Source organism: Cheilinus undulatus, linkage group 4 (genome assembly GCF_018320785.1).
Source record: "Cheilinus undulatus linkage group 4, ASM1832078v1, whole genome shotgun sequence".
In the NCBI taxonomy this organism is placed as follows: Eukaryota; Metazoa; Chordata; class Actinopteri; order Labriformes; family Labridae; genus Cheilinus; species Cheilinus undulatus.
This window is the reverse complement of record NC_054868.1, coordinates 17242736-17270435: the sequence shown is the minus strand read 5'-3', so window position 1 is coordinate 17270435 and position 27700 is coordinate 17242736. Positions and strand designations below refer to the sequence as shown.

The window sequence follows — 27700 nt, the reverse complement described above, 5'->3', positions numbered from 1 at the left end:
AAGACAGGAGGTCCAGCTGATATCTGACATAGCTGTCTTATATTCCTATCAGATGGTAGACATATGCACACAAATGCAGACAAATTCACACTAATTAAGTCTGGTAATGATGAAGGGGAACGATAAATAATATATTTTCATCAATTAAATAAATGATGATAATTGATTTTAAAATAAAGTAGGTAATTGTTGAAAATTTGTCTTTTCAGGTTCTGTTCAAAAAACAAACACCCGCACACTGTCCAACTTGCAAAGAAAATGAGTATTTATTTGCAACGTTTCGGTACTAGACTTTCATCAGACAAACATAAGGTCTGCTTCTGGTGCACCTGTTCTGAGAAATAGATGTGTGAAGTAACCTTTCCATCTTTTCAGTTTCCACTAGCCCCACAACTTAAATAATTTCTGCTCTGATGTATGATCTCACTAAGGCTTTCCTCTTTTTTTTTCCCCTAGATAACACGCCAGCAATACCAGAACGCAGTAATGGCATCGCGTATGGACAAAACGCCACAGTCAACAGACAGTGAGTTCACAAAAATTGAGCTCACGCTGACAGAGCTACATGATGCAGTGGAGACCCCCACTGTTGTTACCACTACAGCCAGCACCACTAGCACCACTCCTGCTGTGTCAGTAGTCGTGGCAAATGAAACGTCCCACCTGCTCAACCAGCAGCAGAACTGTGTGGGCCTCAGCAGGAGCAACCACAGCACCCACAACGAGGGACCCATCTAGCCCCCGTTGAGCCTGGTGGAGACCCAGTTCCTCCACTCTGTCTCATGGACACACACACGGAGCAGTGGTGAAGATGGAGATGAGGGAAATTGGGGAAGCAGAGGCGGGGTGGAGTGAAGGTTCTACTCCAACCAGAATCCCCAGTCAGTCAGTGAGACCCTTTCATGGAGGGGCAGTGGGGAGGATGGGTGCTGCGACACCCTGGACTCCCTCACATGAACGCTGTCAGAATCCCTGCTGTACTACACGTCTCTACAGAGGGTGCACTTGAACAGTTTCTGTGGCTGAGCTTCTTTTTGGGACACTTTCATTGTGATGACTTGGACCAGAGGACGACAGAGTGCATGCAAGCCCTGTCCCTTTGCCCTACATACACACAAACAAAGTCACCCATGCACACACACACAACAGAGCAACACAGCTGCTGTATTTCCTCCTCAGGCCAAAGACTTTGGTCCACCCTTTCTTAACTGGACAGAGGCTGTTTTTATAGGCATACACAAAAATATATCTCAAATAGTCACATTCCCATACACTGACACACACAAACATGTATTCATCACCCCCACCTGTTCATCTTTCAGGGAGGCTCAGTCGACTGTTGGTACCATCAGCAAAGACACAAACCCAAACAAGCAGAGAGCGACGGTTGGTCAAAGACTGCACCAAAAACTGCTTTGAAATAACTCCTTAAACCACGAACCAAGAATGTTTTTCTGTATTTATTTATTTTATAATATTGTATGTATATATGTATGCGTGAAGACATGATATGAAATAAAGTGGTAAACGAGCATGCTCAAGCATGTACACCAAGATGTGCGTGGGGCACACGTCATATCAAAAAGGACATGCTACATATATGGAGACAAACATCCATTCTTGTATATGAGGTGGGGAGGGTTTTACAAATACAGTATGTATATTACAGATCTTATTATTTTTACTATTATTCTAAATCAGGCTTATGGTACTCTATCTTTTTCACCTTAAAACAAATCACACTATTGCCTTTAAGAGAAATCGTTTAATTAATTATTTTAACAAAGTGCAATGAAAAGCAATTTATTTAAGAGATGATTAAGAATAAAAGAAATTACTGTATTATAAATTGACAGATATATTTGTATGTACTGTATGTATATGTATATTTGTTTTTAAAATTGCTTAACAGCAGCCATCCACAAGCAAAAGTGTCCTAAACCAGTCTTTCTTTCTCTTTCTCTTTCATGTTTTTGCATCCTTGACCTAAGATACAAAGTCTAATAAGAGTTCATATGGGAGACAAGATGCCTGGACCATTCACAAAAGTGAAGGAAGGCTTTCAGGTGTGAATGTGTCAATGTGGCAACTATGCATGTGGAGGTTATGTCCTATTCTTGTTTTGTTTTTTTTCTTTTTTTCAATTTTACACATAATCAAACTTGATAATTGCACAGTATTAATGACCTCATCTAATATGTTGAGCATCATCAACATCACAAAAAGTAACCTCGACATTAAACATGTCCATGAATGATACACAGCTATGCTCTCCCACGGTTTGTGTGTCAACGTCCTTTTTTTCTTTCTTGCTTGTGTGTAACCTGCATGTTTGTTTTGACAGATGCTCCAGAGCATTACGCTACTTCCAGACAGCAGTGAATGTGAAAGAGACAAGACTTTGCTTGTTTTGGCCCCCCACACAATATAGACCATATTCTGTACTTTATAAATCTTGAATTTATTATGAATACAACTGAAAATATTCATAAATACTGGCTACTATTAAAGTAATATTTATTTTGATAGGATTTTATCAAAGAACTGTAGCCTTTGCATGCTTTCCACAATTTCAAGAAAAAAGAGAAACATTTGGCTCAAAAAATTCTGTGCCACTCTGTCTCTATTTTTAAAATGCAGATACAACTAGCAGCCTGTTAGCTTAGCCTAGCATGAAACTGGTAACAGGGGAGACCCCTAGCTAGCTTATCAAGGTTATTAATAACTCAAATTACTCCACAAGTCCATATTTCATGGCGGTGTTATGGTCTGGCAAACTTATTTTTGTACACTTTGTGTTTGCTGTATGGTTCACTGTACCTTGTTATGTCATAAATCCAAAAAGACTGGATTTTACAGTTAGTTATAGACTTAATTTTAAGACTAATCCAAGCCTAATTTTCTTTTTTCTTTGTTGCCTTGTTTTTTTCTACTTCTTTTTTGATTCAATGACAGCAGTTAGAGTGCCTTAACTTTTTAAAAATTAAATTGTGTTGTTTCTCCCTGTTTTTTCAGTCTTTATGCTGAGCAAGGCTACAGCTCCATCTTTACATTATGTGCGCAGATGTCAAACTATTTTTAAGGTTTGTTTTTGTTTGTTTCTTTTTTTTTTTACTTTAGTACCTTCTTTGCCCTCGTTGTTTTACCTCACTAAGTCGTTAAAGCGTACTGAAGTACTGTATGAGTGCTGATTGTGTCCCCTGCAAAACTCTTCATGCAAAATAATTCACTTATATCAAAGCTGTAGGGACATATATTATAGTTCAATAACAAAAACATGACATTGATTTAACCTTGAGACCTGTATTTCCATAGTACTGTATATGTACTTTATGCTGGCAGTTCATTGCCATCAGAGGCTCCAATGCCTTTCTTTTTTTTAACTCAATTGCAGTTTGCAACCACTGGTGGTCGCTGTTTCCAAACTTAAACCAATATGCACATGTCTGAAAACAGCACACAGACAAAAAGCCCCTCCATCTGCTTAGCCTTAAGGGGAGTCTCTGTTGTGCAACCAGACACGGAAGATGTGTACTTTGTTTGCAGCTGTGTTCACTGTTTTTCATTGTTTACTTGAAAGTGCTCCTATGCAGCAGGCCCGCTCTGCTCTGCAGGGACAATCACTCCAGAGACAAAGCGCTGAATGATGATCAGATTGTAGAAGTCTGCTAGTGACTCTCATACTCTGCCCTGCTTTACACAGTGCCTGGCGGGGAATAAGAGGCATGGTGACATTTTTAAAGTCCAGGAAACACTGGGTGAAGCATCAGCTGGGACTAAGTTATTTCAATAATCTGTTATACACCACTTACATAGGGTTGTCACTATTTGTTTCCCAAACTCTTTTATCTTCCTCTGGGCACATATTCCTTTCATTATGTGAATGCTTTGCAGGTCTGTTTAACTGCTCTTTTGTCAATCCCAATGCTGCTACTGTACAAATGTGCTGTCCATAATTCTTCTTCTACCTGAAAACAACATTCCCATTGCCTCCACCAGCTGGTGGTTTAATAAAAAAGTGAATCATTAACAGACACACACTTTGTGACTCAATCTAACTGCATTTCATGTGTTTTTTATGTGTGGCTTAAAATTTTCCTTTAGCAATATAAAAATCCATTTGACACTGATATGCTGAGATTAGTGGTACAGACTCTGGTATTATCTCTTGCCACAAAATGGATTTTTGCAACACGGAAATCACTGATTCAAACACATGCATTGTTTTTTAGTGCACACATGAGTAGGGATAAGAATCAAGAACCAGTTGAGAACGAGTTCCAATTAGTTCAATCCATCAACATCATTTACATTTAATCTTAATGATTCCCTTATCAATGTTGTATTTCCACGAGCCTTGAAAAACACAAGGTTCATTTCTCATAAAAAGGACATGAACAGTGCAATGTGCATCGTCTGTCGAACAGTGATTTCATGCAAGGAAATATGTCCAGAGATCTAGGATACAAAGACTAGTTTTTTATTCATTTCAAGGTTTTATCTTTTAAAGAAAATAAGCAGTAGTATTGTATTTTAATCCAAGTTCAGAGATTGAAGATCCAGAGAGCAGTTTGTTTTGACTGAGAAATTTCCAACAAAAATGAATTTTTGTATGTTCTCATCCCAAACACTTAATGTTTAACATTTGTGGCTACCACAAATGTGGGAAGGCCAGCTAGTGCCCTAAAGTGCAACCTAGCAGGCTTCTGAGGTGTAATCGGTAAGGCAACCAAGGCTCTGGACATTGCCCTAACCCAGAAACATGTGGTTGTCACAGGTGGTTATAGCAGCACAGCCAGCACGCTCTCCTTTTCCTCTGGAAAGCAAGCTTGGGTTACATCCTGGGTGAGGTAGCGCACCCCAGCGGGGGTCGATGGCCTTGGCCCAGGGAGACTGCAGCCTTGTTGCTTCACTGCTTCACTCACTTCAAGCTCTAGTCTCAGGCCAACTGAAGAGACATCCCTTTTGGATCTTCTTCCAGGGAGCAAACAAGCCCTTACTGGGATGGGATGCCTTGGCACATTCGTGGCCCAGGCTTCTGCAGTATACCCATCTTCCCTTCATCCTACTCCAGCTCTTCCTCTGAAGGACCTAGTTGACTGATATTGGTGACACCTCTTGGTTCCACTTTCAGTGTGAGTTCCGGCATTAGAGAGACTCGCAGGACCTCCTTCCATTCCTTTGAGCAGGGCTATAGCTTGTGGCCTGGCTTTGAGAGCACAGGATCCAGGCATTAGGCTACTAGAACCTGATGTGAGAATGATGCAGACAGCTTGGGCACCATTACCCAGGCTGTTTGATGTGATACTCACTGAGTGCATTCCTACCACAGCTTAGGATGCCTTGCAGTTTTGCAGTCTTTACTGGAGGTTGAAGCCTGCCATTACCCTGTGTGGTGTCTGGCTTTAGGGGATCGGCACTACTGAAGACAGCTGGTCTTCTGTTTTGGGGTCCCTCAGTGATCCAGAGCTTATGCTGCATAGGATGGGGCTTCAGTTCCACCTTTGGTCCTGCCTGAGTCCTCAGTGAAATATGGCATCCTGCCTGGGGCCCTCTGGGAAGGAGACACGAAATGGCTATGTCTTCTGCAGGTCTGCCAGATGGGTTAGGCGTGGTCCTCTGACCTGCTCCAGTACTCCTACCCAGGTCCTAGCTGAATTCCTTCCATCCCATTTGGTCAAGCTCCATTGCCCTTGTTTCACAAAGCAGGAAAAGGATATGAGCAGGGGCAGTTTGTCTTGTGCCATACAAATCCCTGACTGGGTTATCTAGTGTGCATGGACCATATAGAAGTCTGATCAGCTACTTATCTGCTAAGACTTGGGCCATCCAGGCAGGACCTTGTTGAGAGTCGATGGTCTAAATCAGTGGTTTTCATAGTGTGAGGCGGGCCTCCCCTGGGGGGGCGCCACAGAACTTCAGGGGAGGCGCAGAACCATAAACCAGAAAAAAAGTGATTTGGTTTGCTAACTTCTGCTGTGCATGGTGCAAAATGGATAGACTTATAGTTACTTTAAGGACTATCCCATAGAGTCAGCTATTCAACTTAACATTTTCCTGCATTGATCCAGATGATGCTAAAGTCACAGTGTTTAATTTGCAAAGACATACAAGCTAATGACAGCATGAGGTTGTGTAAATCATAGGGTCATCTTAGGACTGAGGAAAAAGTCTTGTGACCAAACAAGGGGAATTTTTAACAGAAAGTGAAAGGAATTTCGGTCACTTATGGTCTGCGGTTATGCAATCCTGCATCAACTGTACAGATAAAAACTTATAGTTCCCATGACATAAAGAGGGAAAGGCAGATGTTTAAGGACATTTGCAGAACAACATATCAAAAATATGTTAAAAATGTTCAAAGATTAAACATAAATGTTTGAAAATGTGATTGCTGAAGTTTTTTTTCAATCTGAATCTTTGTAGTTGGGGTCCACTGAATGAATAATTTCTTCTTTTAGGGGAGGCTAACTCTCCCACACTTCGAAAATCCCTGGTCTACATGTGTTGTAGGGACTACCCCGCAAGCTAGATGTGTCCAGAGTGGGTGGTCCCAGCTGGAACTTGCTCTACACACAGCGTGGCTACCTAATTGGGCCTGAGGTGGGACACTTTTGAAGACACGTGCAGCATCCACATGGTGTTCTAGTCCACCCTCCAGGTCCTACCATATTAATGTAACAGCCAGCCCTTCCTTGGGAGATGGTAGCGGAGTGCACTGCACTGTTAGAGCCATAAGGCCTCCCTTTATCAGCCTTGCAGTTTGAGTTGACCTTGGTGGCCTACCTGTTCACAGGCTTGATTTTGGTCTTTGCCTGTGTCCTTGGGTTTATACACCTCGTCACTGTCCTCAGCCCATTAGCGTCACCACATTAACAGCTTCTTCTTCAAATCAGTAGTTATCAAAACAATAAATAGAAAGTACATAAATAGAAATAAAAGAATATAAAAAAAAACAGCATACACAGGGAAGAGTGTCATTAATGTATTTTTAAACCACATTTGGCTAACAAAGAAAAGGATGAAGCACTTTTAATTTTGCTTCACATTCATAGTTGTTTGCTACTTCACATACAAACTCTGGCATTGACATACTGTAACTCAGACAGCTTTTTATGTTTCTCATTGTGTATGAACAGAAGTGTCACCCCAAAACGTTTCTGTCAAATTTCATCTCAGTAATTTCTCACACTTTAAGACATACATTTGAAAACAACAAAGCTAATTTAAATGATGTGCTCCCGCATGCATCTTAGCTAGCACCACATGGCAGAAATATAGCACAGACTCACCTACAGCATAGGTAAATCCTCGGCATTCTTGACCAATTTGTCTCTTCAACCCATTTTTACAGAAAATAAGCTGTAAAGTAGCATTTGATTAAGGATGGTGTTATACTCCAGTGCGTTTGCTCTGTTTCCGCTCTCCTTCATGGACCGCGCTGTTTTTGTTCTCTATCATCTCTGCAGAGTCAACTCTGCCCTCTGCTGGACGAAATTGGCAACAGCTAATATTACAGTTCTAAATGGGTCAGAAAAAACTGAGACAAGACAGAAAAATTATGAAAAACTATCTTTATTCTACATCTTTATGTAATTCAACTCAATGTACAGTATGTTGGATAATTTCTGGGAAAAACAACATGATTCAGGAGAACATGTATTGAAATGCATAAAAACAAAGGATATATATGGTTTAGAAAATGAAAGGTGACATTTTTGGCACCTAATGTGGATGCACTGAGGGCATCACAGCCATAGACACAAATCCTCTACAGATTGGTTCACCAGGCTGTAGATAGTTCAGCATGTGAACATGCCTTCTGTGGTACAGTATAAAAGTTAACAAAACACTTATTTGGAAAGAAAATATAAGAAAAGGAAATGGAAATGTATATTTACAGTTCTGTAAACCAGGACCATTTAAAAACACTAGCTTAGAAAAATAAAAATAAGCCCATGGTGATGATAACAGGCGGCAATTGTTACAAAACATGCCTTTCACACCTCCCTTCATTGTAACTTCACACAGGTTTAAAGTCTTTACACCTGTAAACTACAATGAAAATGTAAGAAAAAAAAAACTTAGAAAACTAAGAAAAATGCAGCCCACTTAGAATTTAAACTAATGCTACCCTGACCAACTTTGTAGAAAGGATATGTTTGTTTTTATTCACATGCATATGCAAATGATTCAAAGAAAAGACAGTAGACCTTCCTATCATAGATGCAGCTGCCTTTTGTCGCATATCCAGTTATTCTACATTTTAGAAACAAAATTAAATCGAGAATGCAAATATTTGACTTCTCAGAAAAGAAAGAACAAACAAAAACAAATGCTGTTATATATAATTTTTGAAGTCCTACATGGGTCCTACATCCAATGAATCCCCAAAGGAAGTTGCAGTTAAACACATTTACCTTTCCAAACCACTTCAAACCAAACAAGAAGATAATGCAAAAGTATTAGACGGTATGCTACTTCCCTTTTGTAGCCTAAATCAACAGGCCAATCCAACATTTACAGGGCAACATAACATCTTAGGACTTTAAATGATATGTAAAAGGTAGGGAAAGTTTACATAAAGGATACACTGGATGTTTAAAATAGGAAGTACAAGTTTAAATACAAAAAATTAATTGTGGTTGGTCTATTTGTGTCTTTTGTAATAGCCCTAATACATGTGGACACCTGTCAGGGCACATAAATTGTACGATAAAGGCTCTGATTTCAGCACCTCCTTATTTATGCTAATGTCTAAAAAATGTACTTCTTCTAAATTTTCCTCTAAAGGAGATTCTAAAAATGTGCAATGAGCTAATCTCTTTAGATTGAAATGGGCAGAGATATCTCTGGGAGAAGCTTTATCTTTCTCTCCTTGTTTAAAAGACAAAAGTTTTGGTTGTGATGCTTGGTGTCTTCCAGTCCAATCTAAGGGTACATTTTACACTCATTTCAAGAGAAAATACATTTTTCTGAGGTTTGGATACTTTTTTTCTATATATTTTTCTAAAGGTAAATGAATTTCTATTTTGTGATTTTTGTATTGATACAGGTTAAATGCAATAAAGAAATAATTTTAGGGGCTTGAAGCCTTGATTTTTCTTGTCCTGTCAAGTACTAATCATATGCAAAGTGAAGTGCTTAAACTCTGAGGGTTTTTTAATCCAGTTTTGAACAACTAGAATATTGTGAACAATCACTTCACAGTGTTTAAAGCCCAACAGAGGAATCCTGTGAAAATTTCACTCCCTCTGTGCACAGTTCCTTATGAATACGATGCCAAAAGTTCAAGGTCAGCATTACAAAACACACAAAGAAAGGCCCGAATCAAGGAGATAAACAAAGTGAGTTAATCACAGTTTTAGGTTTGCCAGAACTACTGGAATTAGTTTTCTGTATCCTCAAAAGCCCCTTTCCTTGCATACTGAGGCACCTTTCAAGCTAAATTGCTAAAAATTATCATGTACAAAATAAAAGCCTTCTGTAAATTGGTTGAAAACATTATTCAAGTTTCTTCTTCTTACTTAAACAACTGGAGAAAATACTGCCTGCTAGCTGCTGGTTAAACCATCCACCTGACTGCTATTTACAGTATCACTGCTGTAGCTCAGGGTTGCCATAGAGTCTATTGGGATAAAATAGAGTTACAGTACTCTGTTTTTATTGTTGCTTGGTAACACCATATCGGTTTAAGAGCCAACCATGTACAGCTACATGTTCTCTCAAACTATGAATGTGGTGACTGATCAGTTTAACACCAGCTTGTGCTTCAGTGCCTCGTGTGCTTCACTGTAGTACATTGACTCCATAGCTTACTTCACTAGGGATGCTGCAGTCTGAGTGAGTACACACACAGAAACAGACATCCTTACATACAGTTAATACAGAGTAGTCCTCTAAGATACATAAATTCAACTTAACAAATGACAAACTACATTTTGTTCCCATGTTGCATAAAAATAAGTCTATTTTAATACAGCATGTGCATATCTTTTTTCCATAACTGTAGAGTGTTTTTGCTTTTGACAATTGTCTGCATACTGTGTCAGCACAGCCTGTCAATGAGGATTTAAATGGCAACTAAATCCGATGAGTTCAATTGTCTTCATGTCTACATGTAATGAATCCACCAACAGGTTTCAAAGTCAGCTTATGAAACACTGCATAGGGGACAATTCTGTCTGTCTGGTGAGAAGTTTAAAATGAATCAAATTAAATCAATTAAAGTCATTTAGTTTTTTATAATGAAGCTGGGAGAATTTGGGTTTAAGAGGAACACGCATGCAAACATTCTTCTGACAGTCATATGATCTGTTTCACTGGTCCTTTTTACTTTCCTTGTAAAAATTCAGTGTGTGTCCATGTGTGTGTGTGAACATACAGTTTTGTCGAATATACACTAACACACAGAGACACACACTGGAAACACTTTCCTCCTTGCCTCACTGTAGGAGAGATAAAAAAACTACCCGACTCTACTGGGAAGGCAGAAACAGGAACATGGCTTTCTTCTACAAGTCCAGCTCATTACTCTTCCTCCTCCTCCTCCTCCTCTTCTTCTTCCTCCTCCTCTTCTTCTTCTTCCTCCTCTTCCTCTTCATCATCATCTTCATCATGGCAGTGAGTGATCTCCTGTGGAGTCTGGGGGAACAGATTAGGAGGCTTGATCTCACTGAAGGAGCGGGTCAGTTGATTGCGTTTGCAGTCATGGTCTTTGCAGTCGCTGCAGTGGGTGCGGTTCCGCGTTGCCAATGGGGACTCCATGTCGATGTCAACATGGGTGTGTTCCACTGTTGACTCATGGGGCATCTGGGAACAGAAAAGGGCAAAATATAATTTAAAAAATGCATGTGCTTAATTAAACCATCCGGGTTGGCCCTTGGGATGTCATCAGAGCATTTTTTTAAAACGCACATACTGCGTTCCAAATTATTATGCGAATATGATTCCAAATAAACAAATGTTTGATTTTAGTTTATCAATTAAAGTTTTCAATTGTGCTGCTTCTCCTGTCAGTTTACATCACTGACATGAATCCCAGAAATATATGAAGACTAATTTTCAAACTGTTTTATTCACTAATGAATGCTGTGCCACACTGGATGGTCCAGATGGACGGAGTTCTTGATGATTGGTGGATGGCCATGTCCCAACAAGGCTGTAATGTCAGTAAGGAGGTGGTACAGTCATGTTTTGGGCTGGAATCATAGGAAGTGAGTTGGTAGGCCCATTTAAGGTGCCTAACAGTGTCAGAGTGACCTAAGCAAAATATGCGGAGCTCCTAAGAGCCCATTTCTGCCCATGGTATAAAAAGAGGAACCGTGCCCTCCAGTGTAGAATCATTTTCATATGCAAGACAACTTATCATCCCATGCTGCAAAAAATCCACTAAGGCCTTGGCTGCTATGGGCATAAAAAAATATTAATGATGTTGCAACCTCCTTCCAATCCTCCTTCAATGAATAAAAGTATTAATAAATGAATATATTTTTGAATTACTAGGATATTTTAATTGATATATTGACATATTTATACCGTAGCCTGTACAAAGAACTGGACAGAGCCTGTGTGATGTCAGCCCTGCTTACAATAGCTGGACTCAAACAGCTTTTGAAGCCAATCCACAGCAGCTTCCATATTGAAATCGGGGTCTCAACCAAACTTTGGATCAACCTAACAGCCCGTCCATTAACTCGACTTCCTGTCAGCTAGCTAGCTAGCATTCCAGTTGACAGAAAGGTAGCTTCTGCCTGTCGTATTATCTGTCAATGAAATGACACACGCCATTCAGTGCGCAGTGAGGTTTTTCCTCAATATAATCGAAACAATTGTGGTACAAAAAAATTTACTCCCCGGACATGAACACATTAGCCAATGAGAAAGGTTTGGTTTTTTGAAGCAGGCTGTAAACCAGTTTTATTTCTAGTTTAAGAAATTAAAAAATTTAAGTTCATTTCTAGTTCAGATAGGCACACTTTGTAATCTGACAAAAGGGGGCCAAAAGAGTGGGACAGAATGGACTCATTATTTTGGTACCTTTCCCAATGTTTTACAGTGGAACATAAATAGTTGTGAACCAAACTGAAACAAACTGAGCTTGAACACCTGGTGGAGACACAGCTTCAATCCCAAAAGGAACCAAATTAGTACAAATAACAATAAATATTCTCGTTCTTCAGGACGGCAGCAGTTTCGCAGTTAATTTCTGTTAACACAAAAATACTACATACATTTAAAAACATTCTACTTGTCCGATTTCTAACTCACATCTTGGTGCTACTTTTCCACAGTGCAACAAGACTGCTCATAGGAATGATATGCTAGAAGGTTGCTCATGTAGCTAAAGCATGATTAGCCCCAATGACTGATAAATGACTGATAAATTTATCATAAATTTCACATTATTACAAACCAAATGTCAACAGATTTAAAGATAATAAGAGAACTGTACTAGAATGAGACGTCTGTACTAGCAAAAAAAAGAGGCATTGACTGGTACTCACAAGTACATGTGAGGCTCTGAAGAGGTAGCTGAAAGGGTAGTACAGCAGGTTAATGAACGACGCTGCATACAGGTCAGCATAACGCATCACTTGAGAGGCGAACAGGGTCTGTCTGGAGCCACTGCGGAAAAGACTACCCATCATGCCATAGCACATGTCCATATCATGGGTCACTTTCTAAAAAGGCAAGAAGGAGAAGACACCGGTGAGACTTCAGAGTCATAGCAGAGGATGGCCCTTTCGCTGTCTTTAAAGAAAATGTACAAGCCTTACCTTGGAAAATAAGCAGTATCAAACAAACTGTAACCACAGGTAGGATAACTCTAGCCACTGTTGACAGACTTCTTGTTGTCATAGAAACAAATGTGATAAAGTCTGTACCTTGACTCTTCTCTGGATAGTGCTGATGTCCGGCCTCTCGTTGCTGCTGCTGTCCAGATGCCTGAGGAGGGGCGTGAGAAAGACAGAGGATGAGTGAGTGTGGGGGAGGGGAGGACTCTCATATTAGTGTGTAGAAAGGTAATGTGTCAAAGAGATGGTGCAACAGCGAGGCTATAAATAACCTCAATGAGTAAAGTTATCAGGCAGCCCTTTCGACTTTACCCTGTTGACCCTGTTTGTCTTCATCAAACATACCCTCACATGTGCAAACAGATGATGTTACTAAAGAGAACAGAGAGCAGCAAAACTACTGCAAGAGATGAGGATGAGGAAGGAACTAGGTTATGATAATAAGAAGGTCAAAACTTACTTGTAGAGTTCTGCAAGGAAAATGTCCAGGCCCTGCAGCTCCTCGAATAAAGCTGAGAAAAAAGAAAAATATTTCTCTCCCAGTTAGGTGCTGTTGTAAGATTTCTAGTACATTTGCAGGGTCATAGCAATAATAAGCTCTAGCATATGTTTTCACAACGTCGTAAATATGAGATGATTTTTATCATTTTTAATGTCTTAGTCCTGAACTAGCAGGCCTGACATTGCAGATCCAATTCTAGGTCATATCATGGTTTAAACTTTCTTCTACAGTAAGTAGGAATGCCAGACTAATGTATTCCCTCCTTTTGGGAAGCACACATCTATAGTTCTAGAATCTGATCCTGTAGATTATGTAGGATTTCAAATTTGCAAAAAAACAACTCTTTTAGCTGTTTAGACCAAGGAAACGTCTCTGCAGTCAGAAGAAAAAGATTGACAGATTTCCATCAGTCAACCATCAAGTGAATATAAGTATGAGTTAATGGTTACTCACAGCTCTTGTCGGTCCACACGTGCAGCTCCTGGGCCAGCTCAGGTATGACCAGGAACGTCCTCCAGCCCTGACGTTTCTTAGACTTGAGGATGTCTCCAAAGATGTGGTCCCCAATGTAGACTATGTCCTTCCCTTTGGCCCCCAGCAGGTCACACACAATATCTGAAGAACCTACAAGAGAAATTAACAAAAATATAAGACTTCAAAATGTACAATCTGTAAGTCCCAAATAACAACACAAAACCAAATAGGATGCAGTTGAAGGAATGACTGACTAGGTCTTACCTCCAGAGTAGACAATGCCATGCTGCAGAGGTCCTGTGTAGGTTCCTATCTTCAAACGCCCTGTTGTCTAAAAAAAGAGAAGTAAAATCAGATTAGAGGGAAGATTTGATGTTGTGATCAACACATACAGCTCTCATGGTGTGAATAAAGCCAAATTTGAAAAGCTAAAATAAAATGGATGAATATCTGAAAAACTTTTTTTAACACACATTTACAAACACAGTAGTTGTTTCAGAGCTCATCGTTACTTTGAATTATGGCTGTATGTTGGTCCTCTGTTCTGTGTGCCTCTAAAAGCTACCTCCTTCTGATTAAATTCAGTTCTTTACCTTGGTACATTACAGTATCCATTAGTTTGTGCTCTGGTATTTATTATCCTGTTATTGGTCTTTTTCTAAAAAAAAATATTGTAATGGCACAGGGGATTTCATTTAAAACTTGAAAATTAGGACAAAAATTTGTAAACACTGGTTAACTGCCAAAGTTTAAAATGTTATACTTGTGATACATACTGTAAATTACACTGCAGTGATGATAATGAGAAGGTGTTCTGTACCAGATTTTGACAGAACTGATAGATTTTTTAAGATGTTCTCAATGTGACTTGGTTGTAGAAAAATATTTTAAATGTGATAAAAAATGAATGCATAGGCTTTTACTAACTGTAAAATGACAAAAGGTCTTAAAGGACAGAAATTTGCCAGGTTAAACTTGGCATTAAAGATTTTTTGATGAGTTCCTTCCATGCAAGTTTGAGTAGAAGACTACACCAAAACCCTCAGATTGTTCCACTACACCTAGTTCGTCTCCACGAGAAATCAGAATGAAAAGTAATATGAGCACTGATCAAAAATGGATGAGGCTATGTCACAAACATCACAACAAACAGGAATTTTAGATTCCCATCAGAAGACTGTCTCATCTGTTGCTGTTCATGTTTTACCTCCCTTGTTTGTGAATACCTGTTCTATTATTTTGACTGTAAGCATGCAGCTATCAGCAGCCCAAAAGCAGAGGTGGAAAGTAAATAATTACTGTAATTACTATAATTGAGTAGTTTTTGGGGTACTTGTATTTTTTTGAGTACATTTTGAAATCAGTAATTTTACTTCTACTCTACTAAGCTGTTGTATTATAGAGGTGTGACTTTACCTGAACAGCCTGGTTGGAGAATTATTCTTATGTTGTTATTACCAATAAGGAGAGGCCATATTTGACAGTAGCTTCAGTAACTCGCCACTTAGTTCTTAAAATTAACTTTAAATTAAGTACTTTTTACCTTTATTTAAACACATTTAACCAAAGTACCTCTACTTTTGTTTGAGTACAATGATCTTTTACTTTTCCCACTCCTGCCTAAAAGGCTGCCTAGCCACTTAGCCACAGCATATCAGGATTCATCTGTGCTCTCATGCAGTTATAAGTCATGTCTCCTCTGTCGTCACTGTATTTTCTGTGTCTGCTCACCGTGTCCACTTGTCTGAGAACTGTCCCCTCCCCAAAGAACAGCGGCTTCCTGGCATCAACCAGGATCAAATCAAAGTAGGATTGCCAGGGTCGGTGAGAGGTCCCAGGCTGTAACAGAAGCAAGAGCACACAAACAAAATCAGCAGGGAACAAAAAATGAATGTCATTCAACTTAAACCACATTTTAACTCACATCAAAGACAGAAGGGAAAAAAAATCTAAAATTTACCTTTGGGCCATGGGGAAAGTCAAACAGGTAAGTCATGATTTTCTGTAGGAACAGAACGTACAGATTCACTGTCATATAAAAGGGCAGACATGTTTGGAGGTAATACATACATGGTAGTGCTGTAAACAGACTGAAATCAATTTTACGACTTAAAATTCTACATGCCCTTATTCCTCTTTTTCCTTGAAAGTGAAGCCTCTACAATAAGTGGATGTCTTTACTCACGTCAGTGTATTTGTAGTCGCTGTTGGTTGCCAAGAAAACCTTGGCTACTTCATTCATTCGGCTGAGGAGAAGAGGCAGCTTCCCCTGGTGGGAACAGAGAGGAAGAAAGGAAAGAAAAAGACTGAAGTTGTAAGCATCTTAACAAACTAGCCTCTTCACAGACTGTGTTTTGTTTTTATTTTCTTTGACAGTAGACTTGCAGTATCTTTGATGAATATTAACTACTTACATCTTTCACTACATACTTCTCCAAGTTCTCAACCGTCTTCTCCTTCAAAGTACCCTGCAATATAACACACAGGAATCAGACTTAACACTGGTCCAGTCAAATATAGGCTTCTAAGTTAAATGCATGAATAGCAATGTTTAATTCAGTAACAGCTTAGTTACAGGCATCAGTGACAACTCATACAACATGGGAGGACTTGTTTTCTGCTGTGGTTTATTCAGGATGTGGAAGATGAGACAGCAGTGATAGCAAAGACTTTTTTTCAATGAAAAAATATTTTTAGTTCTTTGGAAAAGGGTTGAAAACATTTCTGTTGTTCAAACTAACCACACAGATGTGTATGGCAGGAAAGCTTTCCTTGCACCTATGTTCTGTTTCCTCAGACTTATCATATTCCTACTTTATCTTTCACTTATTTTCTTGCAAATTAAGCCGGCCACACATGTCAACAAAGTAATCAGTACAGAATCAAACCAAGGAATGTTTCACCCACACTACAACCACCAGGCCAGCAGAACATCCTGAAACTTTCTCTCCTCCACAGATGTTTTAGCTGCTTTCTTTGTGCAGAGCTGTTCTAAGTATCTTGGATACTAATGGCCCCAGAGGGCGACTATTTATGGCTAGGATGACTCTCTGACCCTTGGTCTGTTGCCACCATCTGGTCAGCTTCCCTTGACAAGTTGATGTTGGCTAAATTTCAAAATGTGATGCTGTGATTCATGGTCCCAGTGGTAAAATCCTAATATGCATTTTTGGTTCATTTCTCCTTAAACTTTAATTTCTTAAGGCTTCTGTTAAAATTTTAAATGGCACTCTGATGAGAGTTAAGGGTCCACACTAAGACTGCCTTAAGAAGGGTCTCTGCTGCAGATTTGTATCTGATCTGTGAAAGAATAGCATACTAACCCCAGGCTATTACAACAGTAGACATAGGTTTAAAAAAAAAAAAAAAAAGCAAATAAAGATCATTGCATCTTCTTGTACTCAACTGGTAAAAATATCTTCTTATCTGCAATGTACAAGTCATTAATGTTGTGTTTAATATCCATGCATGACAATTTGGTGACATGGTAACAAATGCATTTAGTATGGTAATGCATGTATTGGAAAATGAGTTAAATTGGAGGTGTTTTAAGCAGAGCCCCCCAAAGGAGTTTAAATCACAGCCATCAACGATATCTGACCTTGAAGTGGACCCAGTCAACAGCATCGCGGACATCCTGGAACATGCTCTTGTAGGACATGAAGAGGTCACCATTTTTGAAGCCCGTTTCACAGCTGAGGGAGAGGAGCAGAGACACACACGTACAGAGCCGTCGGACAGGCCACATCTTTACAGAAGGTTTTTAAAACATGACATTTGTTTTTTGTTTGCTTTTAAATGGGATAGCCTTCCCTTGTTGGAGGGGTCCCCAGCCAAACAGGAAAGCATTCTCCCCCTAAAAGACCAACAACCAGGTTTCAGAGGACAAAGGACATGCAGCCATTCCAGATTACATCCTCAACAAATTTACAGGCCATCGTATCTCCATACTGTCATTTTTAAAGATTATCTCGTAGTTATATCAAGATTTTAAGCTGTAAATAATTAGTGAGCACATATGTCATTCTGATAAGAATACATGCTTTTCTACAATTAGTAGAGAGGGAGATTAATAAATCACTCTTACAGAAAAAGGGTTTCTTTGACTGAACTCCAATTGGATTTGAATTTCAAAACAATTAGCTTTGATTAGCATTGAGACACCTGGACCCTCCCATGCTGTTGAGCTTCCTCTTGACCCAGTTTGGCTCGCAACTGTCTTTGTGTCACCATGCGGTGCCCAGAAACTTGTTGCATGACAAACAGTGTTATTAACAGTTTCCTACCTTGTGTATCTGTCACAGTTTGAGAAGAAATCCACAAGGCAGGCAAAGAGGTAGGTCTCTGTGAGGAAGAGAGCATTTTTAGTTGAACTTGTCATTCAGAAATAGCTTAAAATGAGCTTTAAATCGGGACAAACCTCTTTCTTTCTTATTAAATTTCACTTCCAACTGTGTCAGGGTATTATCCTCAGTGTTCAGAGACCTTACCTGGCAGGTTGAAGAGTGTGTTAAGGATATAAAAGCGCTCTGTGTCATCTCTCTGGATAAACTTGTTTGGGTACCGTTCACGTATCTCAGGGCTGGATAAAAGAGAAAGCAAAACTTAGTCTGCATCTTTCTCTTTCTCACAAATAAGCTAAACTTTGGGAAATTAATTCAAGTCATATTTGAAATCTGTTCTAAAGTTTCAGGCAACATTTGCAGGAGGATTATGTTAAAATCACTCACCCTCGAAGGAAATTGAACCCATGGACACACACCAAAATGTTACCGTATGCATCAACCTTCAACAGGTTTCCATACATGGTATCAAACACAAGGCCTCTGAAAAAAGAAGGAATAAACTGTGGTTAAATTTACTTTATTTCATAGTTCACACCTTAATTTGACTATGTAGCTCTTTAACTGCTCCCCTGAGTAAAATGCTTACAGTAATTTACAGGATATGCTGTCTCTTTGTGTCACTCAGCATCCTTTACATAACCAGAGTTTAAATGGAAATAAAATTTGGACATATAAGGGAACAGAAGCAGCAGTTGGATATTTACCTGACAGCTTTTGTCATCATCTTGTGTGTGTGGTGTTATTGCTCTGACCTGGTGGGAAAGGATGGGTCGTAGACAAAGCTGAGCAGCTCCTGGGGGTAACCAATGGAAACCAGCCGCTCCACTGTGAGTTCAAAACCCAGGGACTCATATTCTGGTGACTTGTACACTGAAAATAAAACAAAAATGTACTCAATGTTTAATAAAAACTCTACCGAAGAAGAAGGTCAAAACAGACAGTGCCATAGTGTAGTCTGATGTCTAATCTTTTAGAAGAATCCATAGATTTATATATCATTACTTTTTAACAAAAAAGATGGTAGCTGCTTTATTATGACCATTGTTAGTCACTATGAACTCAATGAACCCTGAAATAATTACTCTATTGTAGATCACTGGATTATCAGATGATTTATATGTATAACACTGGTTCTCAACTGGGGGTCAGGATGAAAAAGTGGGTTCAAAAGCTATTTTCAGTGGGTTGAGGATAGAGGTGCCAAAAAAAAATCCATTCAGGTCTGAATCACATATGTTTACAATTATGATTCTGAATTGATTCAATATTTCCAAGAATCAATATTTTTTAAACTTTCTTTATTACATCCTGAGTGCATTTTCAAGAGCAGGTATTTTTCTCCATGTGCTGTCTCAGTCACTGATGCTGCAGAGGATGTTAGCATTAGCAGCACCAGCTCTTAGTGTCGTAATGTTTACAATGCTGTATCTAGCACACTTTAGAACTGCCTGAACTCAATTATTCAGCCTGCCCTGTTTTCTCAAATTACAATTTTCAAGACTCACTTCTACAATTTGAAGTATGAGGAAGCATGTCATATAAACACGTTCACCCAGCATGATTCAGCCAATAACTGCTGATCGGTACAGACAAAAAAAAAAAAAAAAAAAAAAAAAACTGGATCTATCATCGGGTTTCTCATCAGTGACCGGTGTTAAGGATAAAGAGTGGCTTTGTTAACTGGTGACTATACGAATACGTCTGGGTTAACAATGGATATGAAAAATATCCATGAAAAATTAAAAGCTCCATTGTTTAGTTTTTCAATAAATTCATATCTCCTGAGCATATCCTAGACATAATGGAAAATGTTCAGTATTTTGACAATGTTGTAACTACAACAACTTCTTACACTTTCGGCTGAAAAGTCACCACTTAACATGGTCACTAGTGAAAACATAGCACCTGCTCTCCTACAGCATAGTCAAGAATGAGGCTTTAGATTTAAGATAGTTTTTCACGCTGATGATTTTCTGATAGGGGCTGAACAGCGGCACAGGGGTTAGCGCTGTTGCCTCACAAGAAGGTCCATGCTCGTTAGGTTAATTGGTGACTCTAAATTGGCCTTAGGTGTGAATGTGAGCGTGCCTGGTGGTCTATCTCTATATGTCAGCCCTGTGATTGACTAGCAACCAATCCAGGGTGTACCCCGCCTCCGCCCAATGACAGCTGGGATAGGCTCCAGCCCCCCGCGACCCTGAACAGGATATGCGATATAGAAAATGGATGTATAGATGGATTTTCTGATAAATACGTTTCCTGCTTAAGCCAACACAGTTTATTCATATTAAAATATTTTGCAATTAAAGCAAAAAATTACTGTTTTCTTTGATATTAGTGTAATTAGTTGATAAAAAAAAAAGAAAAAAAAAAACTAAAAATGTGCTACAAAAGCATAATTTTGAGCACATTTTGTTAAAGCTTTTTGCTGTAAGATACAACCCCTTAATGCACAACAGATGAATAGATGCTGAAATTATCACCTCTTCATAAAAAATAGGGACTATGTTGTGAATTCAAAAATTGATTCTGAACTAAATCATGGTCCCCTAAAGGGCCTGTATCGGAATTAAATAGAATCTTAAGATACTACATCACTGGTTGAGGATGTCTGCCTGGATGAATATGTGGCAAAAAAAACTTAGATGTGCTTTTATTTTGAAGGATATGTCTTAATTGCAATCTGAAGTCCAGCTGCCCCATTTTACATTAAAAGCATTTGGTTATGATTGAAAATTTAAGAATCTGGGTCATGATTTGTCATTTAGGAGATGCTGGTGGGTCCTGATGCTGGACCAGTTGAGAACCACTGATCTATGTAACACAATATTCAAATTAAATAATCAAGTATGACATTTTTTAGAAATTGAAATAGAAACAAGAGCAACTCCCCTAAAACAAATGGGAAATGTATTTTGGATAGAGTAAACACAGGTACAACTCAAAAAATAAGAATATCATGAAAAAAATGTCCCTAGTTTACTAAGAAGCATAAAACTTTTATAAATTCTACATTCATTACCAATAGAAGAAATATTTCTAGTTTTAATTTTGATGGTTATGGCTCAAAGCTAGTAAAAAACTGAATCCTATGTAGATAACACCAACAAAAAAGGATGTATACAGAAATCGCCACCTTGGGAAAATATGATTATAGTCCGTGTAACCTGAAAATGCAACATAAAAATATCTAAATAATAGAATTAATAAAATGCAAAAGATATGTTTGCAATTTTTCACCAGATGGGTGCTCTTTAAAAAAATCGGAAATCAATGAGTCCGTAGAGACATATTTTCTTTTGCAGTCAAAGCCTCGACCTGCTGCCGAGCTGGTATTTGACCAACAGCGTGAGCATGTCCAGCACATGGTGTACATGTAACATTTACATAAACACTGGTTGTGTACAGTTAAGAATCTGACCTGTGGGTGAAGCTGTGATTACAAAGCAAACATCAGAGATGACATACAGTCAGGGAGTTCACTAATGTTACGCAACATGTACATGTGCCTTCTACAAGGTTACCGCAGCCACTTGATAGTTTGGTGTTATCTCACTATTTTGATAACAACACCGCCCCAAAAAATTGTTTGCCCTTCCTTCTCCTTGCCATCAACAAGGGCCTTGATGTTCCACAAAGAAACAGGATCAGGCGTGAGAATGAAAAATCACTCAACTTTCAATGGCAGCTCCAATGAGCCATGAGCCCCTACCCTGTCACCGTCAGATATTTAACCCCAGGCCAAGCCTAAACCAAGCAGGGGAAGACTCTGAAAATACAAAGACAGATTGATGCCGGGCTAAGAAAAGGCTGGCAGAGGATTAAAATGCTATCTGACACTGGGAGAAGAATATGTCAGATGTTATAAATACAACACAGAGAATGCAGTTGTGTTGTTGCCTGCTTTCTGCACTTGCAGTAGGGGGTTCAAGGCCCCAGGAGGGGAAGAAATATTGGCTGATGATGTTTGGACAGAGGAAAGTTAGTTAGGGAACAGCACCAAAGGACAAACAGGAAAAACATCTGCGTCCTACTCTGTAAAATGTGGGAGTGTTCGCCTAATGCTGCAAAGAAGCGTAATGAGTTTGTGCTGAGTTACACAAAAATCTGGGGTTCAGAAAAGCTTTTTTCCCTTCTTTTGGACACCCCTTTTTTGTAAGCAGGAGTCTGTTTCTGCATTAACATCACGTATCATCCAAAAGCTCCCCCCTGCCGTGGTCTCCAAGCAAACTGACGGTTTGGGCCCTCTGCCCAGAGCAGCAGTCTACACCAAATAAATCGCCTTTCCTCCTCCTTCTCTCTACCTTGTCAACGTCCCCTTTGCCATCATCACTCTCTCTTTCTTTAGTTCAGCGGGCGGCTACTTTCACGCGTTGACCTTGGGACAGTAGTGTGTTACACCCACACAAACTTAAAAATAAAGCCGCCTCAGGCAGTGGCAAAGTAACTTACTACTGTACCGAACTTTAAAAAAAACTCATGCAGCTACAAGCCAGGAAATAATCCTGAAAAGTATTCAGGAATCAAAATTTTCACAGCAGATGCAAAAAAGATGGCATATTGTCAGACTTAGTACACCAGTACAAATTAGCAACATTAGAGACATCATAGTTTTGCATTTGAGTCTTGTCCACCTCTGACAAACTATGACAATCTTGCATGCCCCAAAACTTTTTCTCCCTTTTTTAATCAGATGTCCTTAAAGACTATTTCACATTTCAACAATGTGAACAACAAGCCCTTCTCAAAACTCTACTGACACATGACACTCATGGCCTACATGGTATCCTTGCCTAAAGTAATTCAAGACACTGGTCACCATTTCACATGTTCTAAGGCTTGAGCAGCAGACTGTAGGGTTATTTGGAGAACAATTTTCCACCAAAGCCTCAGTGGAAACTTCAGTCATGACAAGTATATTAACTAATTGGGGCACTGGTTACAGTGGTCATTGAAAACTTGTGTTTGCGGCATTTTGTGCAGACAGGAAGTTGTGCTATTGTTGTTAGAAGAGTCCTCAACTCTTTTGCAGTTCTGCTTCATAGGGGTCCTTGCTCCCCTGCTGTAAGCCCCTTCTCATATTTCTCATGCTGTCAGTAAGCACATGTACACAAGTATAGAAACACACACTGAAATATCTATGCAGATCATAAACGAGAAGTTGACCCTCCTTAAAGGATCTGTTACTCTGGAGCTTTGCTGAAGTTGTTAGCAGTTAATTAAACCCCTGCTGCATCCTCCCATGAGGATGTATGTATCTCTTGAGTTCATAGTCCAGGTCACCTTAGGCCTACATGTAACACACACCTCTCACACACAAGAAAAACAACCCATACTCTCTACTAATAGACCACTAAATCCCAATCACATTAAGTTTCCAGCACAAGGGCTTAATTCAAACCATGTCAGAAATATATTAATCTATCCGTTACCACTAATATACTAATGTAGGTCTTTGTCACAGATTCATGACACTATCATGCATATCGTGGAAAAATGAGAAAACTAACCCACAGCCTCGGGGGCCCACATTCCAGCCAAAAGTCTGGTGGAAAACTAGGACAAAACTGTGTGTATCTCTCTATGCAATCTGGGACTTAAAGTGTTTGAGCAATATTTTCTGCAGGCTATCATGTGTTCCCTTCTGGAGCACAAAGAACAGATGAGGCAATGTTGTCACACATAATATTGATTTAGTTTACAAAGTCTTACAGAATATTTCAAACATTCCCGATGTGCACCAACTCTAAAAGGTGAAAAGGTTTCAACATCAGAGACTTCAATTATGAAGCATAACCTTAATCCTTCCCTGTTGAATAAAGAAAAGTTCTCCATGGAAAGTTCATCATAGTCCAATGTCTTATTCACTTATTATATATGATACAATGTAAATAGATAGCTTAATTGAAATGTAAAGTATTATAATACCGGGCTGCTAAACTGCATGATGATGATGGTGTCTTTTACTGCAAGGCACTCTGTGTTTCATATCTAATTAAACAACACCCCAATTTTACACAATGCTATTCATTTAAAAACACGTGAGCCTTAGTGAGTATTATTTAGTTTAGTTTAGACTGGTTAGAATGGCAAATTAAGCAAATTGAAAAAAAAAACCCATGATGTAATTATTCTGTGACATTTTATTTTTTAGTGATGACATCCAAATACCAGACCTCATTGCCTTCCTTTATTTCATAAAAACACTCAAACAACATTTCTTCAGTTTTAAAAAGTTTCTAGTCTAACTGCATTACCATACCAGGTGTGCCTGATGTGAATAGGCTTATTGTTCAGAGCAGAAAAGCATCAGCTGCAACGATTAAAACATCAGGATTAGATCTGCCTCTGCTGACTGTGGTGTGTCCTCACTCAGCACATAGCATTTAGGATTCTGTGTTTTGTGGTTGTTCAAAGGGTTTGTTGTGCTGCCATCTGATATGCAAACCTTATCTGTGCACATTTTGAAATTAGCTGTTTCATTTGCACCCTGTCAGTTTAAAAAATCCGAAGCAGTTCCATATAGCACATGTGTTTTGGGAACTAATTCTTGTTTTGATATTCAGCTGTGAATTCCACTTGGTTGTGACCAATATTGGCTGATTTTTATTTTAAAATATTTTATAAGTAGATCAGAATTAATACCTCTAGTCACCAAACACCACAACCAATCACCTCAAGCAAACTCTTGTGTGTCTGCACCTAAGAAAGGCACTATGTTTGTCAATCAATCAATTTTTGTTTGAATAGCGCCAATTCATAACCCAAGTTATCTCAAGACAATTTACAAAGAGGGCAGGTCTAGACCGTACCCTTTGATGTATTATTATAACTACCCAACGCTAACCACTATGAGCTCAGCCCTAGCAGTATTTAACCTTGTTACAGTGGCAAGGAAAGCCTTTCCATTATGTGCAATATAGTGTCACTGTACAGGTCACTTTTATTGCAAGCCATTAAGTATCAGACATATCAACAATGTGAATTAAACTAAACTAAAACGCAGCACACTCATTATCAACTCTGTCACCTCATTTGCTGCTGTTGCTGGATAGTTACCATCCTCCTCCATCAGAGCAGCCATAGTTAAATCCCTAAACTTTGCTGTGAGTCAAGGATGTATTAAAAGTACAGTACTAACTCATTCATTCATTCAACCTTTATTTAAAGGGATACTTCTTAACTTATCTCGTTGTCCTGAAATAACAAAGCTGCTTTTCCTGTGATACTCTATTATTTCTTAAAGGGATACTTCAACATTTTGGCAAATTCGCCCATTGCCATAATCCCTATAGTCTTACTGATAGGTTTGTTACCTTTAGTTGTTGGTACAAGCTATTTTTAGATTGGCGGTGCCGAGTTAGGAGCTGCTCTGCCAACGCGATGGATTCTTATGGTATCCCAGCTTTCCCTCATCAAACTCATCAAATATACAATTCAACAACTCCAAAACGCTCTCGTGGACAAGTTGTGACCTGCACATTCACCACGCTATGAAATAATAACGTATAATTATGTAACATTACGACACATAAAGTAAATACTCGGAACTATTTCTTGAGTAAACCACAGGGCGGAGTGACACAGTGCAGCATCCATGTCTGGAGTGTAGTTCCGGCTTTGCATTTAACTTTAAAACGTCTCCGTCTCATAATGTTTCATAATCATTTTATATACTGGTATGAGACACTGGTATGGATGTCTTTTATAAATTGGGGGGTATTTTATTTGTCCAATCATTGTTTTGTTTCAATATTGTTTTAATTGTTTTTTTTAAATGGACTTCTATGTCTGCTAATAAATATGATGATGATGTTGATGATGATGATGATGATGATGATGATGGCATTGTATCATATTGTACTGTATCGTATCATCCTATCGTATCATACTGTGCCAGGTATTATACTGTACCAATTATTGTATCGTAACTTACTAAGGCTTGTATCGTATTGTATCAAACTGACATTATGGTTTGGTAAAGGTTGATAGTGATAACAAGGCAAAGGTAAATAAACCGTCATCATAAAGTGTTCAAATTAAACTTAAAGAAAAGGAAGTTTAGGTGTTTAAGGTGAAAAATGCTGATGACGAGATTTGAGGACAAAGAAATGTGGACAAATATGGACAAAAATTTACAGTGTTTACGTTGCAGACATGACTGAAGGAAGTCTTGCCTGGAAGATGTTTACAAGAACCACTGGCTTTACTGAAATAAAGGTAGAAGAGGTTTTTCAGACAGTGATAGATGAAGACTGCCAAAGGCTTACCAGATGGCATCAGTAGCAAAAAAACTGAACATACAACAATCTGTCTTTGTCAGATAGGTGATAATCTAATCCTGTATGATCTAAGATCTATGTTCCATATTTACAATATTTACAATGGTTAGGAAAGCAAGATAAAGTCTTAATCAAAGCTTTATGTATTTTCTTAATTTTGCTTATTTTTATAATGTTTGAGTAATGTACTGATTGAGTCACATCAACCCAGTTCTAACACTATCTTCTCTTTTGCCTCACAGAAAAGCTACAGTAGACCGGAGAAAGTGTAGCCTCCACTGGATTAACACAAATTCCAGCAAGAGCAGGGTTGTGTGGAGGTGTAAATTATATGCACTACCACACTTTCTTTTCTCATTTAGTTTCTAGCTTGCCTAACCACTGCTGTTTGTTTTCCCATTGGTTAAACTGGGGAGGAGTGGCCATTTTTTCCTGTCATGTATTTAAACAACAACTAGCAAATCCAGCTCAGCCTTTTCACTTCTAAAGACCAATGTAACAAAAAAAAAATTCCCAACTCAACTTGTAAAATCAAATTGTCATGCTGAGTAGACCTTTCAGCTACATGCTGTTTTTTAAAACAAAATATATAAGAACAATATACTCCATCATAATTTGTCTTACCTCACACAAGTCCTAAGGAAAGCTTATTTTAAAGCACATACTTTAAAATGTCTGCATATCTGAACTGGCTTTAAAACCCTCTAAAAACAAACAGTGCAGTGAGCCAGCATGCTGTGGTCAGGCAGCAGCCTTTCTGTCACACCAACACTGGAGCTGATGAAGTCTGCCTGTGGTCAAACACCGAACACCCTCCAAGAGTTACATGATAGCCATGCTTCTAGCAAACATTAGCACTTGGTTATGAGCTCCCATAAAGAGAGTCATGTCAACAGCTGAGCGTCTGTAAAATCCCCTGCACTCTGAATAGGGATGGGGCTACAGAGCCAGACAGGGACTACGAGTGATCCTAGCTCTTAAGGGAGCCATCACTAGTGAACTCAACAAACAAACCTGACCTGTTTTTAAAGTCAGGGAGGGTGTATTTTTAGAGGCAGGGAGACCAGAAAGTGGAGCTGAGTCACAGAAAAAGAGGCATGAAATAAACAAGATATTTTTGGCCGAGTTACTGGACAGCAGTATCTCCATACAGTGGACCTAGTTGGGAGCAGCAGTCTGCATTCAAATGTTGCTATTTAAAGGGGACATATTTTATCCTTTAAAGACAAGTTTATATTGTTCTTAGAGGTCCCCAAAACATGCCTGTGAAGTTTGTTGCTGAAAAACACTTTAGTATAG

At 38.9% G+C, this 27700-nt stretch overlaps 2 protein-coding genes across 3 annotated transcripts in view; one reads left to right on the top strand and one right to left on the bottom strand.

The window, feature by feature from the left end:
• The window catches only part of cnnm2b (cyclin and CBS domain divalent metal cation transport mediator 2b), a 95777-nt gene extending 91754 nt beyond the window's left edge, over positions 1-4023 (top strand). Inside the window, exon 8 of the mRNA XM_041784217.1 lies at positions 457-4023. Coding sequence (XP_041640151.1) covers positions 457-738 — 282 coding nt within the window. The 3' untranslated portion in view covers positions 739-4023. The remainder of the gene's footprint in view (positions 1-456) is intronic.
• Positions 4024-7594: 3571 nt separating this feature from the next.
• Positions 7595-27700, bottom strand: part of nt5c2b (5'-nucleotidase, cytosolic IIb) — a 29492-nt gene continuing 9386 nt past the window's right edge. Inside the window, exons 4-18 of one of the 2 annotated variants that reach the window (XM_041785153.1) lie at positions 18872-18989; positions 18504-18599; positions 18264-18355; positions 18060-18117; positions 17375-17468; positions 16188-16241; positions 15959-16042; positions 15734-15775; positions 15505-15612; positions 14038-14104; positions 13753-13923; positions 13258-13309; positions 12888-12948; positions 12507-12683; positions 7595-10812 (exon numbers count right to left, since the gene is read on the bottom strand). In XM_041785153.1, coding sequence (XP_041641087.1) covers positions 10531-10812; positions 12507-12683; positions 12888-12948; positions 13258-13309; positions 13753-13923; positions 14038-14104; positions 15505-15612; positions 15734-15775; positions 15959-16042; positions 16188-16241; positions 17375-17468; positions 18060-18117; positions 18264-18355; positions 18504-18599; positions 18872-18989 — 1556 coding nt within the window. In that variant the 3' untranslated portion in view covers positions 7595-10530. Of the gene's footprint in view, positions 10813-12506; positions 12684-12887; positions 12949-13257; positions 13310-13752; positions 13924-14037; positions 14105-15504; positions 15613-15733; positions 15776-15958; positions 16043-16187; positions 16242-17374; positions 17469-18059; positions 18118-18263; positions 18356-18503; positions 18600-18823; positions 18990-27700 lie in introns of those variants that run through there. The other variant, XM_041785154.1, reaches the window with a different exon arrangement.